The sequence below is a fragment of the Odontomachus brunneus genome, unplaced genomic scaffold, assembly GCF_010583005.1.
Source record: "Odontomachus brunneus isolate Ranch 3 - 2012 unplaced genomic scaffold, Obru_v1 Obru_scaffold_035, whole genome shotgun sequence".
Classification (NCBI taxonomy): Eukaryota; Metazoa; Arthropoda; class Insecta; order Hymenoptera; family Formicidae; genus Odontomachus; species Odontomachus brunneus.
In genome coordinates, this window is record NW_022639485.1 from 315,255 (window position 1) to 336,390 (window position 21,136).

The following is a 21,136-nucleotide window of genomic DNA, read 5'->3' on the forward strand; positions in this document are numbered from 1 at the left end:
TCTCTCTCTCTCTCTCTCTCTCTCTCTCTCTCTCTCTCTCTCTCTCTCTCTCTCTCTCTCTTGAAGCAGTGCAATGTCCCCGACGGAGGAGGCTCCATAATCGGTCACGTTCCGGGGAATCCGATAAATGAAGTTAGTTGGGCTGGATTTAAGCACAAGCATCCCCCGCACCATGATATCATCTGTTAAAGTTAAAGAAATCAACGCGACGCGAGCAAAATCGAATAAATTAATGAATCAGGAGAGCCGAGATTCGGATGGAGAAAAATAAGTCGAGAATAAGTCTCCAGAAAATAGTAACGTTGTCCTGCGACGACGACTTGGGAAGTTTCGAAAGTAGTTATCTCAATTTGGCGGTCGCCGTGGTTTAATTGTTGACAGCTAATCGATCAATGCACGAGGGAGACGACGCGACGCGCTTCGAATGATTGATACAGACGCAGTTGGAGCTTCGTTGTGTACTCCGATGGCAGTTAATTAGTACACCTGCGCGGCTGGCTTCGAATCAATATGCGCCAAATCGAAGGTGCACATGCATGATGCATTATGAGCGACGAGTTCGCTTTCTCGGAATAATCAATTTGCGCCGAAAATCCCGCTGTATTGCGCTGGAGATTCCGACCGAATCAAACGCTTTGATCAGAATCTTTCCAAGATTGTAAGAAATTTACATTCATCGCGTCTTACGCAAATTTCAATCTTAATTAACAACGCGACTGCTAAAAAAGAGATATTTTTAGTTAATTTAGGATTGCGTCAAAAGAAAAATGATCTAAGAATATTAAAAATAAGAATTATATCTAAGAGTTTATCGTGCGCGCGATGAATGTCGTCGTCTGCGTCAAGCTACTCTGACTAGATTCCTCGAAAAAATATATATAAAAAAAAGAATAAGTCTCCTTTTTGCACCGTTTTCGTCGAAGTCGCGTGGAAACGTCGATCTCAATCGAGCGTTAATGTTGACGCGCGGTTGAGCGCGCGACGCTCGTAAATTTTTATAACTCGCACTCATGCCGACGCGATTCCGTCTCTCCTCCGGTCGTCTGCGAAATTGCACCGCGACGTTGGAATTAATGTTAAGTGTGATTATGGCGGCGGGACCGACGCGTGCGTAAGCTCGACCCGGCTAATCTGCGCCGAGAGTTCACGCCATGCGAATCGCCGGGGTTATAAAAAAAGGAGAACAGCAAAGGCGAGTGAGACGAGATGAAGATAGTCGGCGCGACCACGGTTTACTGTTACCGCGAACACCATTTTCTCGTTTCACGACAATCGTAAACCGGCCGACGATCCGGCGGAAGCAAGGAATCCGACGGAGGAAAAGCCACCGAATCCGAGGACCCCGCCCCCTTTGAGGCTTTTCGAGCGTAGTGGAAAAAACTTGATGAATAACTCCTTTTTGTCAGATCGTACGAATAAATAAAAGGAACGCGTCTAATTTGCACAATAGAGGCCGAGATAGAGTACGAGGAATAATTTGATACCGCGCGATTTAACCTCAGATTGCCAATGCTAGTAGTTATTTCCAAAGTGAAGTCATCTCGACTCCATTAAATTTTTTCTCACTTGAAGCCTGCCTTAAAATGATTTTTTTACATTTTTAATAATTTTTAATAATTTTTTATTACAATTTTTAATAATTTTTTTAAGGAAAAATAAAGCAATACCAATTGTAAAAAAATTGTTCACAGCAAATAATTATTAAAAAGTCAAAATGACCAACATTGGCAATCTGGATTAAGCACTAATAAATTTTCCAATTTTGTCATATTTTCCCATATTTTTTACGGTAAGATAAATTTGAATAGAGATTGAAAATGAAATTATGTTTATTTTACATTATAATATTTATATAGAGATTAATTTTTGCCGATATTTTCAATTAAAGTTAGTACAAAAATTATTATTATTTTATTAAATTGTTGGATATTATAAAATTTTACCATTTTTTTTCAAAGATACGGGATGCGAATAAAAATTTGTATTACTTAAGCTCCCTGAGACAATTCTATACTGATCTAAACTCAAAATTTATGAAAAATCTCAAGATTTTCCCTTGTCAGTGCAACTTTTTCTTCGACAAAGCTTTATAATATTCTTACAATTAAACTTTCAAATATATGCACGGAAAAACCAAATATCTGGTCGAATATGAACGGTCCAGAAATTCCGATTGAAGTAACCCGAATTCCATTTAAGTTAATAAGATTTTTGGTTGACTTAAATAGAATTCGAGTTACTTCAATCGGAATTTCTGGATCGTTCATATTCGACCAGATATTTGGTTAATTCAACCAAATCTTTTTTTTCCGTGTGGCAATAAAGTTTCTTAAAATTTATGATGAGTACATATTAAGACTACCAGGAAAATACTCTTTGTTAGATAACCAGTATTTGAGAGGAGGAAAGTAAACGGAGTGATCGCTCTTCTTAGCGGTAAAATGATATTTTCCGGTGTGTACACAGGGCGCAGACAGTACGGCTGTCCGATACCCATAGCGGTAGTCGCGAGAAAGTCTAACGACGCGTTCGCGTTCCTCCCGAAGCGACATCATAGAGAATCAATGTTCGGGGGATTATGAGAGCTCGGCATGGTAGAAGGAGGATGAGGCAAAGGAGGGCGAGAATCGAGGACGAGGGGATTCCTTCTGGTAACTGAGACAGTCCGTCTCTGCCGTGCCGCGTAGCTCGTAGTTACAATCGGAAGGCCGCCGTTAATCTCGAGAGTCGCAAGAGAACGGAGGTTCGAGGAGTAATTAAAGCGCAGACGAGTCTAATACCAGGTTCGTGCGCGAAAGGACGATGACGTGGGTGTGGAGGGCGGGGGAGGACGGTTGGCAAGACGAGGAAGGCGAGGGGAAGAGGATGAGAACGCGAAGGTTCCTCGCGATCCTCCGTGCTCTGCTGCTCCTCGCCTTCTTCTTCTTTTACTTCGTTCCCGCGGGTATTTCATCCGGAGGCTGGCTGCGCCTTTTCTTGACGAGAATCTCCTTCCCTCCCCTCTCTCTCTCTCTTCCTCTCTTGTCGACGAGAGTTGAATTCAGAGTCGTTAATCGTTCGCGAGTGAAGGGCGCCAAACGCGGATCGTATCGCGACGTCGCGAGTGGACCTTATCGTTCGAAAAAGAGCGACGCGATTAACAGCCATCTCTCGAAACTCGTGCGCGAGTTCTCGTCCTTCGTTGAATGATATCGAGCGATCTTCTCATCCGCGCGAGCCAACTTTCCGTTTTATTTTCTTTACACACGAATGTCCGCACTGCAAACCCGAGTGTGCTTTTCTGGCTGAATAATTCTCTTTATATATACTTTAAGCGTTTTAAGTCGCGTCACTGGACATGTTTAAACGTATTAAATTACAATTTGCACAGGTCTCGAACGCATGACGCGATTAAAAATCGCAAAAAACGTGTAAAAGAAGGTCCAGATCCTTGTGTGCGCAGAAATAACACGCGCGGATTCGCAGTGCACGCACGATATGCCGGTTAATTATGATCTCGCGGGCGAGAATCGATGTCGCGAGAGGCCGGGACGCGTGTCCTCGTCGCGCGGAGATACACAGTTCTGCGGCCAGTGATGCGTCTAGTAATTAAATCGCGGTTAATTGGTGGGATGAAAGAGCTGCTGATTTAGACGAGTCTCTTCTCTCCGCCTTGAACTCGTTTATCTGAGGCGAGCGAGCACATCTCTGTGCTTGCGCGAAGTTGCGTATTTAAAGCTAGATTTATTTCGAACCGCGCAGCAGAGAGGATCTTCATAATATATTATTTTTTTCGTTTGCGATTTCAAGGTGCTTGTGACGTGATTTGCGTTTGACAAATACATTAAACATTAAATTTATGTCGAAAATGTTTTCTTTCTGTCTACCTAATACCCCTAAAACGTTCTATCCAATTATATCTTTATAACACTCATGAGGACTAAATCTTTTAGGGAAAAAGAAATAATGGATATTTCCACTTTGAGTTTTTTGCAGCGAAGCTCTTGGATCGATTAGACTTCGTGAGCGCGCGCGTGCAAGTACACACGCGAGCTATTTGCATTTCTTGCATAAATAAAACAAAGTCTCGGATATTTGTTTTGCTTTCAGCATGTTCTCGGTAATTTGCATGCTAGGCGGAGATATATATATATATATATATAGAGAGAGAGAGAGAGAGAGAGAGAGAGAGAGGCTGATGCGTTAAATTGTTTTACCGTCTCTCGTCTGGTTCTACACTTTTCGACGGGGTCTAAAAACGTTCTCATTAACGCCGCGCGCATCCCGACCGTCGCTCGTGTTTGTTCAACGTCGGCGCCAATAACGTCGCGAGAGAACGTGTACAGGCAGAACCGCAAGTCACAAAAGGCGATCGCCATTAAAACGCGCGTCAAGGCATGCGCGAGAAAATTGCCGAGTAATTCGAGGCGCTCGTCGATCTCACCGGCGATATAAATCGGCGCACCATCGACGTTCCATATTCAATTACTCGTTCTTCTTTCTTTCTCTCTCTCTTCCTTTCATCCTGAATTCATTATCGGCACGGCGAGCCGCCGAAACGCATCGCGCAAACGATTCACGCACGACGATATTCGCGTCCGCAAACGCGGCGAGCGAGCGCCGCGACATTGACGTTAATTGCCCCGATGATGAATGAAAAGAGCGCCGAATAACCGAGCTCTTGCGCGAATCAGGCACGTCGCTCCTTGAGAAAACGCGACGCGCCTGTGTGTCAGCTAATTTTCGGATCTTCGAATTTTTTCATCAATTATTCATATATACGTATTATATGTATAAATATGTATTGAGATAGGTCATTTTGCATGACCCTTCGGGCACCATGAGAAGAATCTACTCGATGAGATGTTTGAGCTGTTATATCTGTTAAGCTCGATATATCTTATAAGAAATTTTTTTTAACTTTGCCTTCTGGTGAGCAAACTAAGGCTAATGCAGAGAAATAACTACGTTATTTCCATAAGAAATTGAAGAATATAGGAGAAGTGCGAATCGAAATAGCTATTGTTATGTCGGTAATACTCATTGTCGGTACAGACCGACTGGTGAAAAATGCAGATCGGTAAGTCGCGTAGAGGATTTCGTTTATCGCGCCGAGGATCTGCCGAGTGCAGTCGAGAGTGCGCATGAGAGATGCCGGCGAGAGATTTTTCGCGAGCGAGGCTGCGAGAGAGAGAGAGAGAGAGAGAGAGAGCAAAGCGAAGCTAATTGATTTCTCGCATTAATGGTCGGCGAAACGCACGTGAGAGCGTACGCATCTGCGCCGCGCGGGCGCAGGCAGTGTATATCCCGTGCGCAAGCACGCACATACGTATAACAAACGTGTATGCAATGCTCGCGTAGTGGCGTATGACGAATGCGGTCGCTGTTTGTCGATATGCAGACAGTACAGATAAACGCATCGCACGCGGATATCGGCCGCCGTCGTTTTGTTACTTCCGATAAAGCACGGTTTACTTCATAATAGCTAGTTGACGATATTATACGAACGCGTTACGGGAAGTGATTTGAAAGCTGCACGAGACATCGGGTCACACGACAGCGATTAGCAACACTGCGAGTTGCACAAAGCCGATTCGTGCATCATCAATTTGTATACCTGAGTATTATAATGTCTGAATATATATATATATATATATTTTTTTCTATCGTCGGAATTTTGAAACTGCATCGCGCAGAGAGAAGCTAATGTGGCCGATTGTTATCCCGACGCGACACCCTCACCTCACCCCGCGAAGACAGTTTTTGACTATTCACGTGTTTGCCAGCGGTGACCCGCGACTTGCATTCGCCTCGGCGACGTCGCGAAAATCGGCAAGAGCCGCGGCTTGACCGGCGAGGCAGCGTGTCGTAGAGGCGCCGAAAATCGCGTCACGGCCCTGCGCGCTCACGCAGCCGGTATTCGCGAACAGGTATTCCGAGGCTGCGGGCAGGTATGTACGCGGCAGGTCCACGTGCGCGCATACACGCGTGCGCAAGCACGCACATACGCACGCACCTATGTGCGTGCGTATTGCACGAGTGCACACGCGGAGCGATTCGCGAACTATAGGCACCCTTGGGGCCAAGGAATGCCCAACCGGTGGTATAGTTTATGCATTGACCACATTCCTCTCCCATGCCTCGAACGCTCCTCTTCCTTCATCCCTTTCATTTAACGCACACCTACGTCCGGCCGGTCTCGTGTACACACAAGACCCGCCCGTTCCTATAGTTTCGATTTAGGCACGGCTCTCCTCCCCCCCTCTCTCTCTCACTCGAAAGGTCTCCTTATTGCACGGACAAAGGCGTGCGCGTACGTCCTCGCGCCACGATGTCGGACTTAATCGCTCTCCACGAACCCGAAGCCGAGGTGGTTAAGTCGGAGCTCTGTTCGCTCGCTCGCTCGCTCGCTGGCTAATCGCTCCGCACGGTCACGCTGCGCGTGCAGATTATGCAATTAGCGGCTATTCAGGATAACGATTACGCGCCTAAGCGACGACCGTTACACGCGCACGATGTGGCGCATCGCCGGCGCCGATACGTTCGATTAACTCTTTTGCCCCGTGGACCCGCCGATCGCTCGGATCTTCGTCCGTCCGCAACGATACGCGCTTCGATCCGCGAATTGTCGAATTCCACTCGGGGCGTTTGCCCGATCGTCCGAGATCCTTTGGAGGATCCCTACTCCTCGAACGTATAGGACTTACGATCGTACTGTCAGCACTCGAGGGGCTTGGAATATGCGTATCGCGAGTTATTTTCTAACGAGAGACTATACTTTATAATAAAAGAAAACCAGTGACGTGTGTGAAAAGCAACATTTCATATATGGAGGTCTGTTCTTTTTTGTAAAAAGGCAACCTGCTGTTACGAGCGCCCCGCGACAGCTATGTTTTTACAAATCGGGGCATACAAGTTTCCTTCAATCCATAAATTTTCCGAAGTTGCCTAGATATGTCCCTAGTCGTTCTTAAATTTCAAAGTATCTGGACTTTGGATTTTTCTTTGCGACTTCGATCCTCGGAGCTCATGTGCCACGGCGTGCTGTCATTGAGCTCCAGAGAATCATTCTTCGTTAAGAGAAAAAAATGGTTGATCTAACTAAAATTATAATTATTTTTGTCCCCAACCATATTTTTTGATTGTTCTAACATGTTAATAGTAGTAATAACATGTAATAACATATAAGATTATTATCACAAATATTATAGTAGAATTTACTAAAAAACAATTTCCTCAACCATAATTCATAGTAATCATTTTTCTATGCGATTATAGTTACGAATACCAAACATTTTTTTCTCAATATTATATTACCGCGATGGATTTCCATTTCGAAAGGTTCCGAGTAAAAAATAATTATACGTGCTGGAATGTCAGTTATTGCGAGTGAATTCGAGTAAAAGTAAATTTTGCGCGGCAGCATTAGTTATTGCGAATGTCACACCGTATCTCGAATTCATCGTCCATCCTTATAATTCGACTCGATTCGCATGCAGGAGAGCAGCCAGCGAACTGGAACGCGATAAGAATCTCGGGCTAATGGTGGATATTCGCCGCGATAAAATATACTAACGAGCAGTGAAATTGAACAGATCGGACTCGCGAGCTCAAATGAAGCCGCCTGCATTTACAGAACGACCAGACCTGAATAAGCTTTACACGCGGGGACATGAATTCCTGCGACACGTTGCACCAGCCTGTTGCTGGTGCACTTGTAAAATTAAGGACACTCGAGAAGGCGGACAACGCGGCACGCAATTAAAGGGAAACGTTCGATCGCGAATGAAAAGTGTGTGGACAGACGCACGATCAACTTACAGGAAAGAAGAGAGAAAAGGATGCCTTTTTAAAATTCGAGGAATCTAATTGAGACGCGAGAATATCAAAAAATCGCGGGAGTTCCGACGACAGTGAAGACCGCAGTGACGAGCACGTAAGCCAAGAAGAAAGACGGGAAACTAGAAAGACGAATCCTCCAAACAGACTCGCCACTGCAAAGACGGTGGGCCCATTGACTCAGAGTCATTGTCGGCAGCCACACACTACCGCGGCCATATACATGTACACACAGCACGCATAAGCGCACGTATACTGGCGTGCGTCGTCGTGTACGTACACTTCGGCGTCAGGCCGAGCGTATAGTTAAATGTGGGAGCGCCTTAGGTCAGACATAATAGTGTGTTGGGCTGCAGGTTAAACTGGCGGCGGGCAGGCAGGTTGGAACGGGCAAAGGAATGCCGCGGGATTAAAAGAGAGCAAAAGGGCCCGAAGGGGCCTCCCGCCTCTCCGTCGCTCGCGCGAGCCTCTCCTCTTGTCGTCCTTCGTCCTCTTGCGGAGCACGAGACCGAGATACTCGTCCTTCCTCAGCTGTTCTTGTTCACCTCTCTTCCCTCTCTCTCTCTCTCTCTCTCTCTCTCTTTGTATGTGTGTGAGAAAGAGGGAGAGAACATCTCCGCATCTCTGTCTCCGTCTCTCGCCCGTGTTCTTGCCTTCTGCTCCTCCTTCTTCTCGACAAAAGCCCCAACTTTTCGTCACACATCGCGTATCTTTTCTTCATCCTCTCGCCAGCCATCGCTAAGCATTCGGCCGCTACTCTTTCGCTCTCACGCTTGGATGCTGGCGAGAAGGACGATGAGGTGTGCTAGCGAGCACGGAGAGACGAAGAGAGAGAGAGAGAGAGAGAGAGAGAGAGGGGGAGGGAGGAGGGGAAGAAAGAAAGAGAGACAGAAAGGTGCAAATATTTTCGGAATGCAGACTGCAAGGACTCGTTTCGATCCTATCTTGTACTTTGGTGTTTTATCATTCGTAATTAAATGCGAACTTAAACGGATAGTATACCGGATATTCCGCTTCGCATGTTAACAGTGAATTCCTCGTTGGTCGACAAGGAGAGCTTTCCTCTCGAGAATTTGACAATTGCCATAACTCCATCTTCGACGACTGAATGTCATTGCGATTAATTAAGCGTGGAAGTGGAATGAGCCAAATGTGCGAGCGAGTATCTTTGAAATATTATTTTCACGAAAATCATGAGAAAATCCTATTCTTCCCCTTTTTTCCCCGTCTGGTAGCCGGCATCCTTTTTGATGCGCGACTCTCTCGTGAGAAGCTTCGTCACACGCGCCGCGTCACTCTTTTTCCTCCATTTGGCATCCCCGGCCGTTGCACTCTTACTCTCGCGTTCGAGAGGCGCAAGGAGGACGAGCGGGCGCAGAAGAGAAGAAATACGAAAAGTTTCTCTCGGAGAACGTATTAGTCATCCGAGTTCTCAAATTGCATTATGATTCAAATGTATTACAAAAGAGGACGCTTCTGCGACGCGCGTTGTATGTCGAAAGTTCGTCTCCTCTCGTTATCTATTCGCTGTATTCTTCCTGCTCCTGTATTACCTTTCTTTGTCATTCTATCAATTCCAAGAGATGATACCGCGATGACCTCTCGGCCGAGAGCTAACAAAGAAACACCGCAAGGCGCAACGAAAACCTCTGCTCAAACGAGTCCCTTCAGGAAAGGACAAGATGCGCCATTCATCGCCACGGTTCTTCCTCCCTTTCCGTTCTCCGCCCTCTACGAAAAACCTCGTGGCTCTTTCGTCAGCGACGACTTTGCGTTCTTTCCTCGCTTACACACCGAACGCACGCGAGACAGAAGGAGAGAGAGAAGGAGCGAGAGAGCGCGGAGGGAGGACGAGGGAAGAAGACAAAACGGGTGTGCGAGGAGGGAGGACTGAAAGATTTTTCGGGGTATTACTCATCCGAGACACACCGCATATATCTCCTTTCCTCCGCCGAGAGGCGTTCGACTTTCTTCCTCGTATTATTTACATTGGAATCCTGATTAATTCCTGGCCGCCGAGGTCCCAGCGCTATCTCGCTTCACTCTGCCCCTGCGACCATTATCCGGCTATCGAGATCCTGACGAATCCTCCGATTATGTGGGGCTGCGAGGATCTCGATTGCCCGAGAGGGCCGCGCGGACAGACGTTCTCGGTGACTCGCTACATACATATTCATGCGCGCAATCGCGTACGTGTACAGAATGCGAGAAAAATAAGAAGCAACGAAAGATTAAATACTTGTATGTAATTAAATTAGACCCAAGCTTCTGTGAAGCTGAACTAAATAAATATTATTTCCAATATTAATTTACGCGTGCACGGAGCCCGAGAAAAATAAAAAAGCATAAAGGAAGATTACTTGCACGTAGTTAATTAAGATTTAAGCTTTCACGATGCATAACGAAATATATGTATTTCAATGCTGTTGTATGATATAGCACACATAGAATATAATGTTTTACGCGAGTAGAAAATTTTTTATATAAATTATATTCAAATTTGCTTTGTTTTCAATAGTGCAGGAATAAATTGTTAGTAAAATCTATCTTTTTAAGGGACATAGTAGATATCGTTAGAAACATAACAAATTTTTAATAACACGTTTTAATTCCTAAAATATAAATAGCATACATTAAGAGAAATAAAATATTTAAAAAATAAAAAATATTTATTCGCTATGAGAGTACTATAATAACATATTTATTTAAATCTAAATTCCTTCATTTAAAATAAATGATTGCTTTTGTGTGAAAAGCCAAAATTTTAAAAAAATTTATTTTTTTTATTTGAAAAATATTTTATGTATATATTATATTACAAGTACATATATAAATTATTAGTACGCGAGTAAAACATGTTTTATTTCTTAGATATATTTTTTTCTTACTGCATATGTCAATGCATATGTCACAAAAGTCAACTCGAGCAGAATCTATCTATCTCTTGGTCGCAAAGTTACACAACAACTTTTACTATAAAATTCTTTCCGTGCAGCATCCCTTCTTAAATGGCGCAAGCATTTTCTTGATAAATCAATAAAATGCATTTAATAGGAGAACTATTAATTCGAGTGCATATACGCGTCACGGTTGCTTTGGCGTGTGACTGCTGCACGCACGGGAGCTTCGCCAAGCTCGTATAAGACTCGCTGCTGTCGGACGTTAACACACGTCGCGATATTCGCGCAGAGCGACGTGGAATTCTACGGATGTGTCACACACGACATTATGAGGTGACGAGATATCCCTTTACGAACGAGCCGATCCATTCCAACGATATGTTACCGTCGCGAACGCGCGATCCGTTATCAGTGATTGCGAACAGTGGGGCATTGATCTTGTGTAATTGGTTCAAGATGCATTCGCGCATCTGATACCGCGGACAACAAGGACGATAACTATTGGGAAGCGCCGACGGCCCATCGCGGCATCGAAACGATCAGCAACGCGAAGAATAAGAAACGCAATGCGAGCGCATTCGTCAGCGAATTCCCACTCGCCGGGATCATTCTCGATCATTGGCGCGCTCATGCATAAATCTCTGATGAAAATCGCAGACTCATAAGGCCACGGATCTATAAATTGTTGCTTCCATCGATCCCCCGTTCCATCGATCTTCGCCAACGTGGATCATCGCATTCCTGCGAAGAACCACTCGCGTTCTCCTCCGAATTTTTAACGTGGTTCCTTTATTAGGCGATTAACCCTTTGAGTGCGACTTTATTCACCGCGGAAACGGTAACCGCCGCATCGTGAAGATAGCGACGCGACCCACGAGCTTATCGTATCGATGAGATGACACCTTTTACCATCTACGAATGACGCCGATTCACGCGGGATAATTTACAATCCCGTGCGGCAGCGACCCGGACAAAGAGCGTATTTAGCGCGCCACGTTGCGCCCAGATAGAAGCGACAGGGAGAAGAAGCGATATATCAGACGGCAGAGACTCGCGAGAGAAGGCGAGAAGCAAGAAGACTACGGGGCGCCGCGAACTAGTTCTCGCGAACTTGGACTCGCGCGGGGACTCGTTATGCGATTGTTAAACCGTGCAAAATGCCACCTCCAACTTCGCCGACGAGTCTATATACCGTGCTTAAGGCGGCGGAGTGTCGCCGCCTCTTGGAGTTCGTGCCGGCGTGCGTTTCACCATCGTGTCTCGAATACATTGTTGTGACGAATTTTCCGAGCTCCATTGTATAAATAAAAGTTCCGTCCGACACGGGAGAGAGACGCTCACACCTGCGATAAACGCCCGCAACCGTTATGAGATTTGGCATCAGTTGACGTGACAGTCCTAATTATGGGTCACTTGAGGTTAGAGTAATTTTCAATCATTTACATGAATTCGTCGAGACACTCAAACGAACTGTCGATGTCGATATAAACAACTGGCATTATAGGTTATTATAGTTTTAAAACAAAATTATTAGATTTTAAATTAGTTTATCCTGTATTATAAAACAATAATTTGAGACGTTTATGCATAAGTTTCAATTATGGGTCAGCAAATGTTACGCACCCGTATAATGAGTTATACGATACTCAATTTAATATTAAATAATTCCATATTTTATATTTAACGATGCCTATAGTTTGCACTGATTTGGTTATCGAAATCAAATTTGTTAAAATAGGATCGACTAAATGTTTGGTAATTGCAATAAAAAAATTTAATTGCTGCTATTTTGCTTTACTTGATGATTAAATAATTATATTACTGAAAAAGTTAAGAATAAAATAACGGCAATTAAATTTTTTTTATTGTAACTGCTAAATAATTGGTTGATGTAATTTTAACCAAATTTTGTTTTCGTCGACCAAATTCTTTTTTTAGTGTGCATGCATCATCATTTGTCGGGGAGTTATAGTCATAAGTCAAATATTTTTAGTGCAACAGTTTCATAATTCTAAAGACTCAATGAAGCAACTAACACATCCTATATCTTTTTCTTAAACATTAAGCATGTTTGCGAATGTAACTAGAATATAATTGAAAAAGAGAACCAAGAAGTATAAAAAAATTTATTCCCGCGTTTTCATTATAACGCGTACTTTTTCAATAACACTAATCGACCAAATTTGAACCCGAAATTGGGACTGTCACTTTGTGCGTCGCGCCTCCGTCTCGTCGTCATCGTCGTTGTTGCATCCGATATGTACCAGACGTCGCGGTCGCTTCCGCTTCTCGCGCACAGTTCACTGAGTGCGTGAGGGGATCCATGGAGTTGTACCGTAAACTGTATTACGGTCGATGCGCACGCTAAGGGACGGCCCCGAAGCCGCGCTTAATCTCGATGCGATTCCCTATTCAAACACCGTTCTCTCCGCTCCGCCATTGAAATGGTAACCGACAGGCACCGCGAGAGAAGTTCGCTCGTTTACGAGCTAGCGAGCGGCGCGACGATCGCTGCATATTTATTTAATCTACGCTGATATCCCGCGCTCTTATTCGTACGCGAAAATTTCTGCTGGCGGCGGAAATAGTTTCCATCCGCGAGCGAGCGCGCCAGCTCGTCGGGTTAATTTCTGTCGGGGCGGTGGCGCTAATTAGTTTTCCAGTCGTTGCGACCGCGTGGAGCGGGCCCGCATGTACGCGCTGCAAATAATACTGCTTCCGCGGCCCGAAGTGCTTAATAATCATGAGAACGATATCAACAGACCGGGAAGAGTTGTCACATGCTCGCGTCATTAAAAGTCGCTGATCGAGTCGACGAGGAGGGAGGGCAGAGCGCAGCCTCCTAAGAAACGAGCTTCTCGCGAGTTCCTTATCGCGGGGTCTTGCCCCCTGCGGCTTGTTGGGAGCACGACGGGACCTTAATTAACCTGGCCACGTGGCGGCGGTGTTTCCTCCCGGCGCAGGTGAAACAGCGGCACTTTAATGCCAGTGAATTTCGTGGGGTCGCATGTAATTAGAGCTTCCAGCGCGGCGCGGCACAGACGGCGAGTTATAAGCGGAATGGCCGCGGCGTAAATTCTCCTTCGCTCTCTCTCTCTCTCCCCTTCTTCTCTCCACCTCCATACCTCCCTGCCTATCCTTCTTTCTCTCAAATATTTGAACCTAGACCGCGAAAAGGCCGCGAGCATTCTCCTTGTCTCCATTCACACCGCCGTTACCCTCCTCCGTCGTTCGTCATCACGCGGCTGTTTCAAGGCGCGACCACTATAAACGTACCGCGGAATGAAGTGCTCCTGGCGTTAACGAACGCGCGTAAATTACACACCTACGCCTCTCTCGTGCACCTTGCACCTCCTCGTCTTCTCTCACGCATCGTGCCGTCTCTTTCTACTTCTCTTATTTCCTAGTCGAGCTGAACGCTCTCCGGGCGGCATCGCGGTAGTAAAATGATTCAGTGAAAGTCACGATTAACGTCTTAATAGTCGTCCCACGATATGGACGATTAAGGCAGCGCCAAAAGGGGCGCATTCTCATGGAAGGAAGTAAAATCCCGAGGCATTGAAAATCTTCGAGCGGCTTCGGAACAAAGTCGTTTGTTCGTCGATTCTCCGTCGAAATATTGCGAAGGATAAGACAAGTGGGACGGTGACAAGGAGAGAGATTTACTCGGCGACGTTGGGAATCTCGGTTTGCGCTCTCGCCGCTCGGAAGCCGACGGAGGCGAATCTGTCGGGACAGCAAAGTCAGGGGGGGACACCGCTGTGAAACTGTTATAAACAAAAGCCACGACTACAAGCGGCGATGGTGGTTTTCACATGGCGCTGGATAAGCAGATACCCGGTATCTACGATACACACGCGTTAAGAGCAAACACCTTCTGTCGGTACTGTCGCATTTGATTACAGGCCAGACACTTGTGGAAACAGTGAGATTTACGGCGGCAAAAGGCGGCGGCGGTAATAAAAGATGTGGCAAAGCGTATCTTCGTTGTTATACGCTTAGACAACACGAGTCATCGATCTTCATAAATTTAGTTTGTTCCTCTTCATAAAGAGGAAGAAACTTTTGCGCCGCGCCGCGTAAAGCTTTGTCAAAAAGGTTACTAATTTCAAGCTAATTTTATTTCAACCGCTTAGAACCGAAATTAAATGAGTCAGTGACGCTACCGTTTTATCTTGACGATTAACCTCAATATCTAGCAGTCATTTTCGGCTCTAGTCAATTTTTAACTTTGAATTATACCCGTAAACACATACAGTGCAACAAGAACTTTCGATTTACGCTGTAGAAAGTTATAGTTATAAATTAAAATTTTTTTTTAAATAAATTAAAACTTATAACTATAATGTTTTTTTTAAAGCTCTTTAAGTATCGACAAGAAAAAATCCTGAGATCTGCCGTGCTAAGGAAAAAAGTGGCTAACTACATTTGTGACAACCACTTTTTTCCTTGGCACGGCAGAGATGTCAATCTCTTGAAATCACTTTCAGAAAATTTATAAATTTCTACGTAAACTCGAGTCTTCATCGCATTTCTCCTTATATCTGCAGCAAAATCAAGTAGGAGAGTATTTGCGATCGTATCTGTACGTAATTCTATTCTACATGCTTGAAAGTATATTTATTATTTCTTCTAGACTTTCATTAGCACTTTCACGGAATGTACGTAAGCGGTAGCGACATTGGTTTACTCCAACGTGTCACATTATGACGTCAAAAAAACGTGCGTCACGTGAGGATTAAGAAAATTACGTATGCATTTATTATTAACCAGCCATTTAAATTTGCAAAACCCTCCAGAATAACCGCCCTGCTTTCCAACAAACTTCTAGCCGGGATTTTTATCTTCGTATCAGTGATAAGAGTTCACTGCCTTATCCATTTGAATATTCATAAGGTACGGTGTACTTCTTGCAATAAATCGAAGCACCAAGCGGACGTTTTATGTCCGTGCTTCGCTCCAACGACATTTTGCCGCTCCGGAACACGGTTTTTATATCTTCCATTCGGCGACGAGATTAGCGCTCGGGATTTGCATTTCACGTTCAAATGAATCACGGGGTTAAGCGGTGTGTCGGTCGAGGCACGGCCAGAAAGAAAGAGAGGGGGAAAGGGGGAGGGAGAAAGTAGCGAGACAGAGAAAAAGAGGGGGAAGTCGGCGCGATTTGCAGGAATTACGATAATATCAGATTTCTTTTTCACGCGGCGCACTATTAACGATCGTTATCGTTAATGTATGCGCGACACGCTGCGTTATACAAAATAGGCAAATTACCCGGCGGTAAAGAATAATAAGCGCGCGGGAATGATACCGATCGGTACTATGCCGTCGCGTGAAAAGCGCGGAAACTCGCGAGAAAAATTCGTCGGGTTAATCGCGAGTGGCACGCGCGCGGGCAGGGATCAGAGGCCGACGACTATTTTCCCGCAAAATAAGAATAATGTGGAAATATATACGAATTTTCGCAAACTACAGTCCTGTTAGCCAAACAGGCTTCGCGTCCGTGGCTTAATTGCAAATCACCTCGTGGCAGACACGCGTTTTCACGCTGCGTTCGATAATATGGAAATCAACGCGTGCGTGCGCCAGCGCGGTTTTTGCGTTTGACACGCAGCGAGAGCAACTTTTGTAACGTTGCTTGTAAATGCCGCGAATTGATTGGTAGCTTTGGTGCCGCGCAACGTATCATTATCCGACACGAAAAATTCCGACAAATGCTGCCGCCGCCGACTCGATCAGGAGTATTTTGTAAGCGCGACGTGCGCATGATAATAGCAAAAGTCAACGTAATTAACGCGCCCATCAGGATCGATAGATGTTCCCCAAGTTTTTCGCGTTGCTTTATTTACGACGCTTTTCGACACGACAATGGTGGTGGTGATGCTTTATGGCGCGCAGCTGTGTAATCATCGTTGACAAATGAGGGAGGGAGCAGAAGGAGGGAGAGACAGGGGAGAGGCGATCTTTTTTCGGGTAATCGTGCGGTAATCTTGCACGCTCAAGGATTGAAAAAGAGGCAGCCGCGCGTGCACCGGCGGCGGCGCTTGCGAAAAAAAGCGCGTGCGAAAAATTAACTGCTAACCTGCGCGGGCGTGTTAATTAAGATGCCACGCGCGATATTCGTGCACGACTCCTCGACTGCACGTTTATTCCGCCGCGTTATGCACCAAACCACGAAGATGGATTTATGCGTGAAGCGCGGAGACGCGGCAGGAGGGGGATAGTGACGCGCGGAGTAATGCGCAGAAAATCAACATTTCGCGGAAACGTCGAAAATAAATCGGATCTTCCTTTCGCGGAAAGGGTCCCGTAATAACTCACTGCCAATTAATATTCGCTGCGATAAAACTATTAATTCGTTACGGACGGGGCTATTTATTTATCTCGCTTTGCGCGCGGAAAATAAGCAACAGTTAATTATCGTGCGAAAACACATTGAAAAAAAGATTTGGTAATAACTGTCGGGTCTGGGTGATATTTAACAGATGCTTCAGTTTTTTGTTTCAAATAAAATTCAATTTCAAATAAAATGTAGGTAAATACAATAAAAAATTTTGATAAGTGCGCTGAGAGAAAAAAATGTCGAAAAAAAAAAATATTTATTCGGTGGGTGCTAACAATATATTTATTTATACAGATATAAAATATTTTTTAAATAAGAAAATATAAATTTTTTATAACTTCAGTTTTTCATCATGTGTGACAATTGTTTATTCTATTTAAATAAAAAAGAAATTAGACTTGAGTAAATATATTATCAGTATTTATTCGATAAAGATCTTGTATTCTTACGCATTTTTTTTTATTGTAATTATCACAAGATAGTTAATATAACTGTCGCCAACGAATCATTAAATATTGCACTGAGATGTGGTTCAAGCAAATGCATCTGTTAACTATCACAAAACTATTTTTGCGCGTAGAGAAGCAGAGATTAAATCATAATAAAAGAATCTCGCGGCAACATGAGAAACAGAGAGAGAGAGAAAGAGAAAGAGGAGGAGATTGCTTTAAAAAATCTATAACGTCGTCGAACAAAATGTAAATAGCGCGAGAGTTTGTTACGCAGTCAGAGATGGGACAGAGATGAGGACACGGGACAGCAATGTGTGGGAGTGCACGACAACCCTGTAATAAATGAATTAAAACTGTATGATGTACGGGCAGGTGGACCGCCATTTTTTAACGAACATTACGCGCACTCACTGCAATTTCCACACGATGTATTTGCACGTCGCGACTCGCGCGTTCGTACATGAGCGCACACCCGCCTGTACACACATACACACTCACATCCACACTCACACATGTGTGTATACGGGCGAGGGTGCGTGCGTGCGGGCTAATTGAGAACGATTCGAGCGCTAAACGAATGCGCGCCCAGCAGCCCGGGGAAAATGCGTCGTGTGCGTCGGCCGGAAGAAATTCCGAATCGGATCAGACTGTTGGGTTTTTCCGACACTCGCCTCCTCTCCCCTTCTCTCTCTCTTTTTATCTCCGTCTGTCATCCTCACTCTTTCTGTCGCGTCCCCTTCCTCTTTTTTTACGTCGCGGCACGAAAAGCGACATTTGCAAAGTCGTCGATATAACCGGTGGTTTCTGACGCGGAAAGTAATGAAGCGAGCCGGCGGAACGTAAAATTTTCTGCCACTTCCGCCGTTCGGGAATTGCACGTCGATCCGATACAAGATAGTCGGAAATTGCCGTCGATAGTGGATAATTGCATGATCGAAGGGAGTGTCGCGCGAGAAAAATGTTGTAAGCGCAATTCCGTGGCGGACTGATATTTGAGTGAATGTAATTGTAATTAGAGATCAGAGATAATATGTTTGCAGCAATATAAAATAGAAGATTTGCATTAGAAATGCAAACGTGTTGGCGTGTGGTGTTCGCCGCTTGGCACAATATACTTTTTGTCAAATAAATATTCTCGCGCAAAGTGTCGAAGATATACCCAAGTCAAAATCTTGATTAATTCATTGATGTTGATTCATATTGATCCTCCAAATTTCGTCAAACTTGAAGGATCAATGAAGAGAATTGCGAGATATCACTGTACAAACTATTGCCCCACTTTGATGTTGCGAACGTCTGTCAAAAACGGACATTTCCCGCGATAATAAATAATTTTGCAAACCTTGAAAGTACAAATGACGCATCGCTGTCGACGTTCCTGTGTTCTGCCGTCGCTTTCCGATTCAGCATTCTGGCTTTCGGATACCCCGGACACTTCATCATGGCACTGGCACTAGCACTGACACTCGCGTGATATGATCCGATCGGAGATACACGTATTAATTAACGCGGTGCTCAGCGAGAGTCCGATTAAAACGTTCCGAGAACCGGCGACGTGTTTTAATCACGTGACGGGAATTCCGAGCAAGGCACCGGTGCACTTGCGACGTGTGCCGGATTAAATGCTGCCGACGGAATATTTCAATCACGCGACGAATATCGTAAAGAAGCTTGCGGAAGATGTTTACCTCGCGCGCGGTATGCGCCTCGCTCGTCGGCTCGAGACGCAATGACGCGGTCAAGTGCGCGGCGCGCGCGAGCCAGCGTCAAAACAATCGCGAGGAGGACAGCGTCTCTCACTCTCCCCCTCCCCCACACCCCAATCGCTCACTTTCATCATCGCGCGTACACATCCCTAGCGTCCAATTATCTATCTATCCCTCGGATTCACAACCTGATTACCATCGCGTCTAATTAATTTCGATTAATAGATCCGACGATCGTGCCATTCTACAGGGTGTCCGGTAACTGATCGAGCAACCGCTGTGTACGGGTAGAACGGGTCAAAATAATCATAAAAGTTATATATTATTTTGAAACTTTCTCAATATTTATTCCGTAATTAATTTAAATGTATAAACGAATGAGCTTACGAGAAGCGATAGGACAGGCTCTGTGTGTAAAAGAAATGGCTTACCTCTTAGCAACGATAAGTAAACAGCTGATTTCAAGGCGGAGTAATGTATACGTGTCGCTTGTTACTTCGTCTCGAAATCAGCTGTTTACTCATCATCGCTAAGAGGTAAGCTGTTTCTTTTACACGCAGAGCCTGTCCTATCGCTTCTCGTAAGCTCATTCGTTTATATAATTTAATTAATTACGGAATAAATATTGAGACAATTTCAACATATAACTTTTATGATTATTTTGATCGTTTTACTCGTACACGGCGGTTGCTCGATCAGTTACCGGACACCCTGTATATTGCTAATCGAGTGAGTCGACATTAATCTGCAGTCGTCGCGCTACTTTTCGAATACGAATCGACGCATGGGATCTTGAGAGACTCCAATATAAAACATTATTTTATATCTTTTATATTGAGAACTTTAATATTTACTTTGTTTAATTAGGTTTTTGGGTTCATGTAAAATATAAGAAAAGACTATTTTGGATATAATATTCTCTTAAAGACCGCATGCGACGACTGTAGGATTGAGAAAATTAACGTAAGTGAGTCACATCGACTCGACACGCGTCACGACAAATGCTGGTTGCACACAAAGAAAATATCTAGAAACGAGATTACGCCCTAATATTACTTTTTTATTGCCTTCTATAGTGAGAGAAAAAATATCTAAAAATTGTTATTTATATATCTGTCTTTATATTATTCTAATTATATTCTACAATATGAAATATTAAATATTCTAGGATATTAAATATAATTATAAAATACCAATCGATATTATTAATATCTAAAAATATTGATTGAGATGCTAACAGAATATTTACTTAAAAATCTAAATTCTTTTATTTACGTAGAATGAATAATTTCGTGAGAAACTAAGATTTTCTTAAAGTCTTAAGAAAATATATATTTTATAAATATATATTTTTTCTTACTCGAAAAATATTTCATGTTGATATAAGTAAATGCGCTGTTGGTACTCCCACCAAATAAATATTTACTAACTTTTAGATATTCTTCCTCTCAGTAATCATCGCTGAGTTTCTAATCCGACTAAAAAGATTCGGCGATCACCCAAATCTATTGTCACTTGAGTGATAGTATTAACAAGTATGAGAGATGCTGACATGACATGTCGCGACAAGCACCGGTTGTGTATAACGAGAAACGAGCAAATTACACACTAATAACGTAAATATTCCTCAAGATACGCTCCGACGATCGCACATCGTTATTTTCGGCACTCGTGATACTTATTTCCGCACGAGACTCACTTTAGACAAACAAAAGACGTGTAAAACGCGGAGTGATATCGATGTGTTAACGGTCGCTGCTCGGTACGCAAAGGTCGAAAATGACAGCGCAATTGATCACGTATGCCGCTATTAGCGTTGCGGCATATTGCACTCCTACAACTACGCGCGCGCTTCTACACACTGCGCTTTCTCTCTCTCTCTCTCTCTCTCTCTCTCTCTCTCTCTCTCTCTCTCTC

At 44.2% G+C, this 21,136-nt stretch overlaps 1 protein-coding gene across 2 annotated transcripts in view; it reads right to left on the reverse strand.

Annotated features, from left to right (window-relative positions):
* The window catches only part of LOC116843728 (glypican-6), a 223,027-nt gene that overhangs the window by 142,183 nt on the left and 59,708 nt on the right, over positions 1-21,136 (reverse strand). Inside the window, exon 1 of one of the 2 annotated variants that reach the window (XM_032814420.1) lies at positions 18,856-19,251. The exons of the other annotated variant lie outside the window; for it this stretch is intronic. Within the exon in view, the coding sequence (XP_032670311.1) occupies positions 18,856-18,877 (22 nt within the window). The 5' untranslated portion in view covers positions 18,878-19,251. Of the gene's footprint in view, positions 1-18,855; positions 19,252-21,136 lie in introns of those variants that run through there. 2 annotated transcript variants of the gene reach the window in all.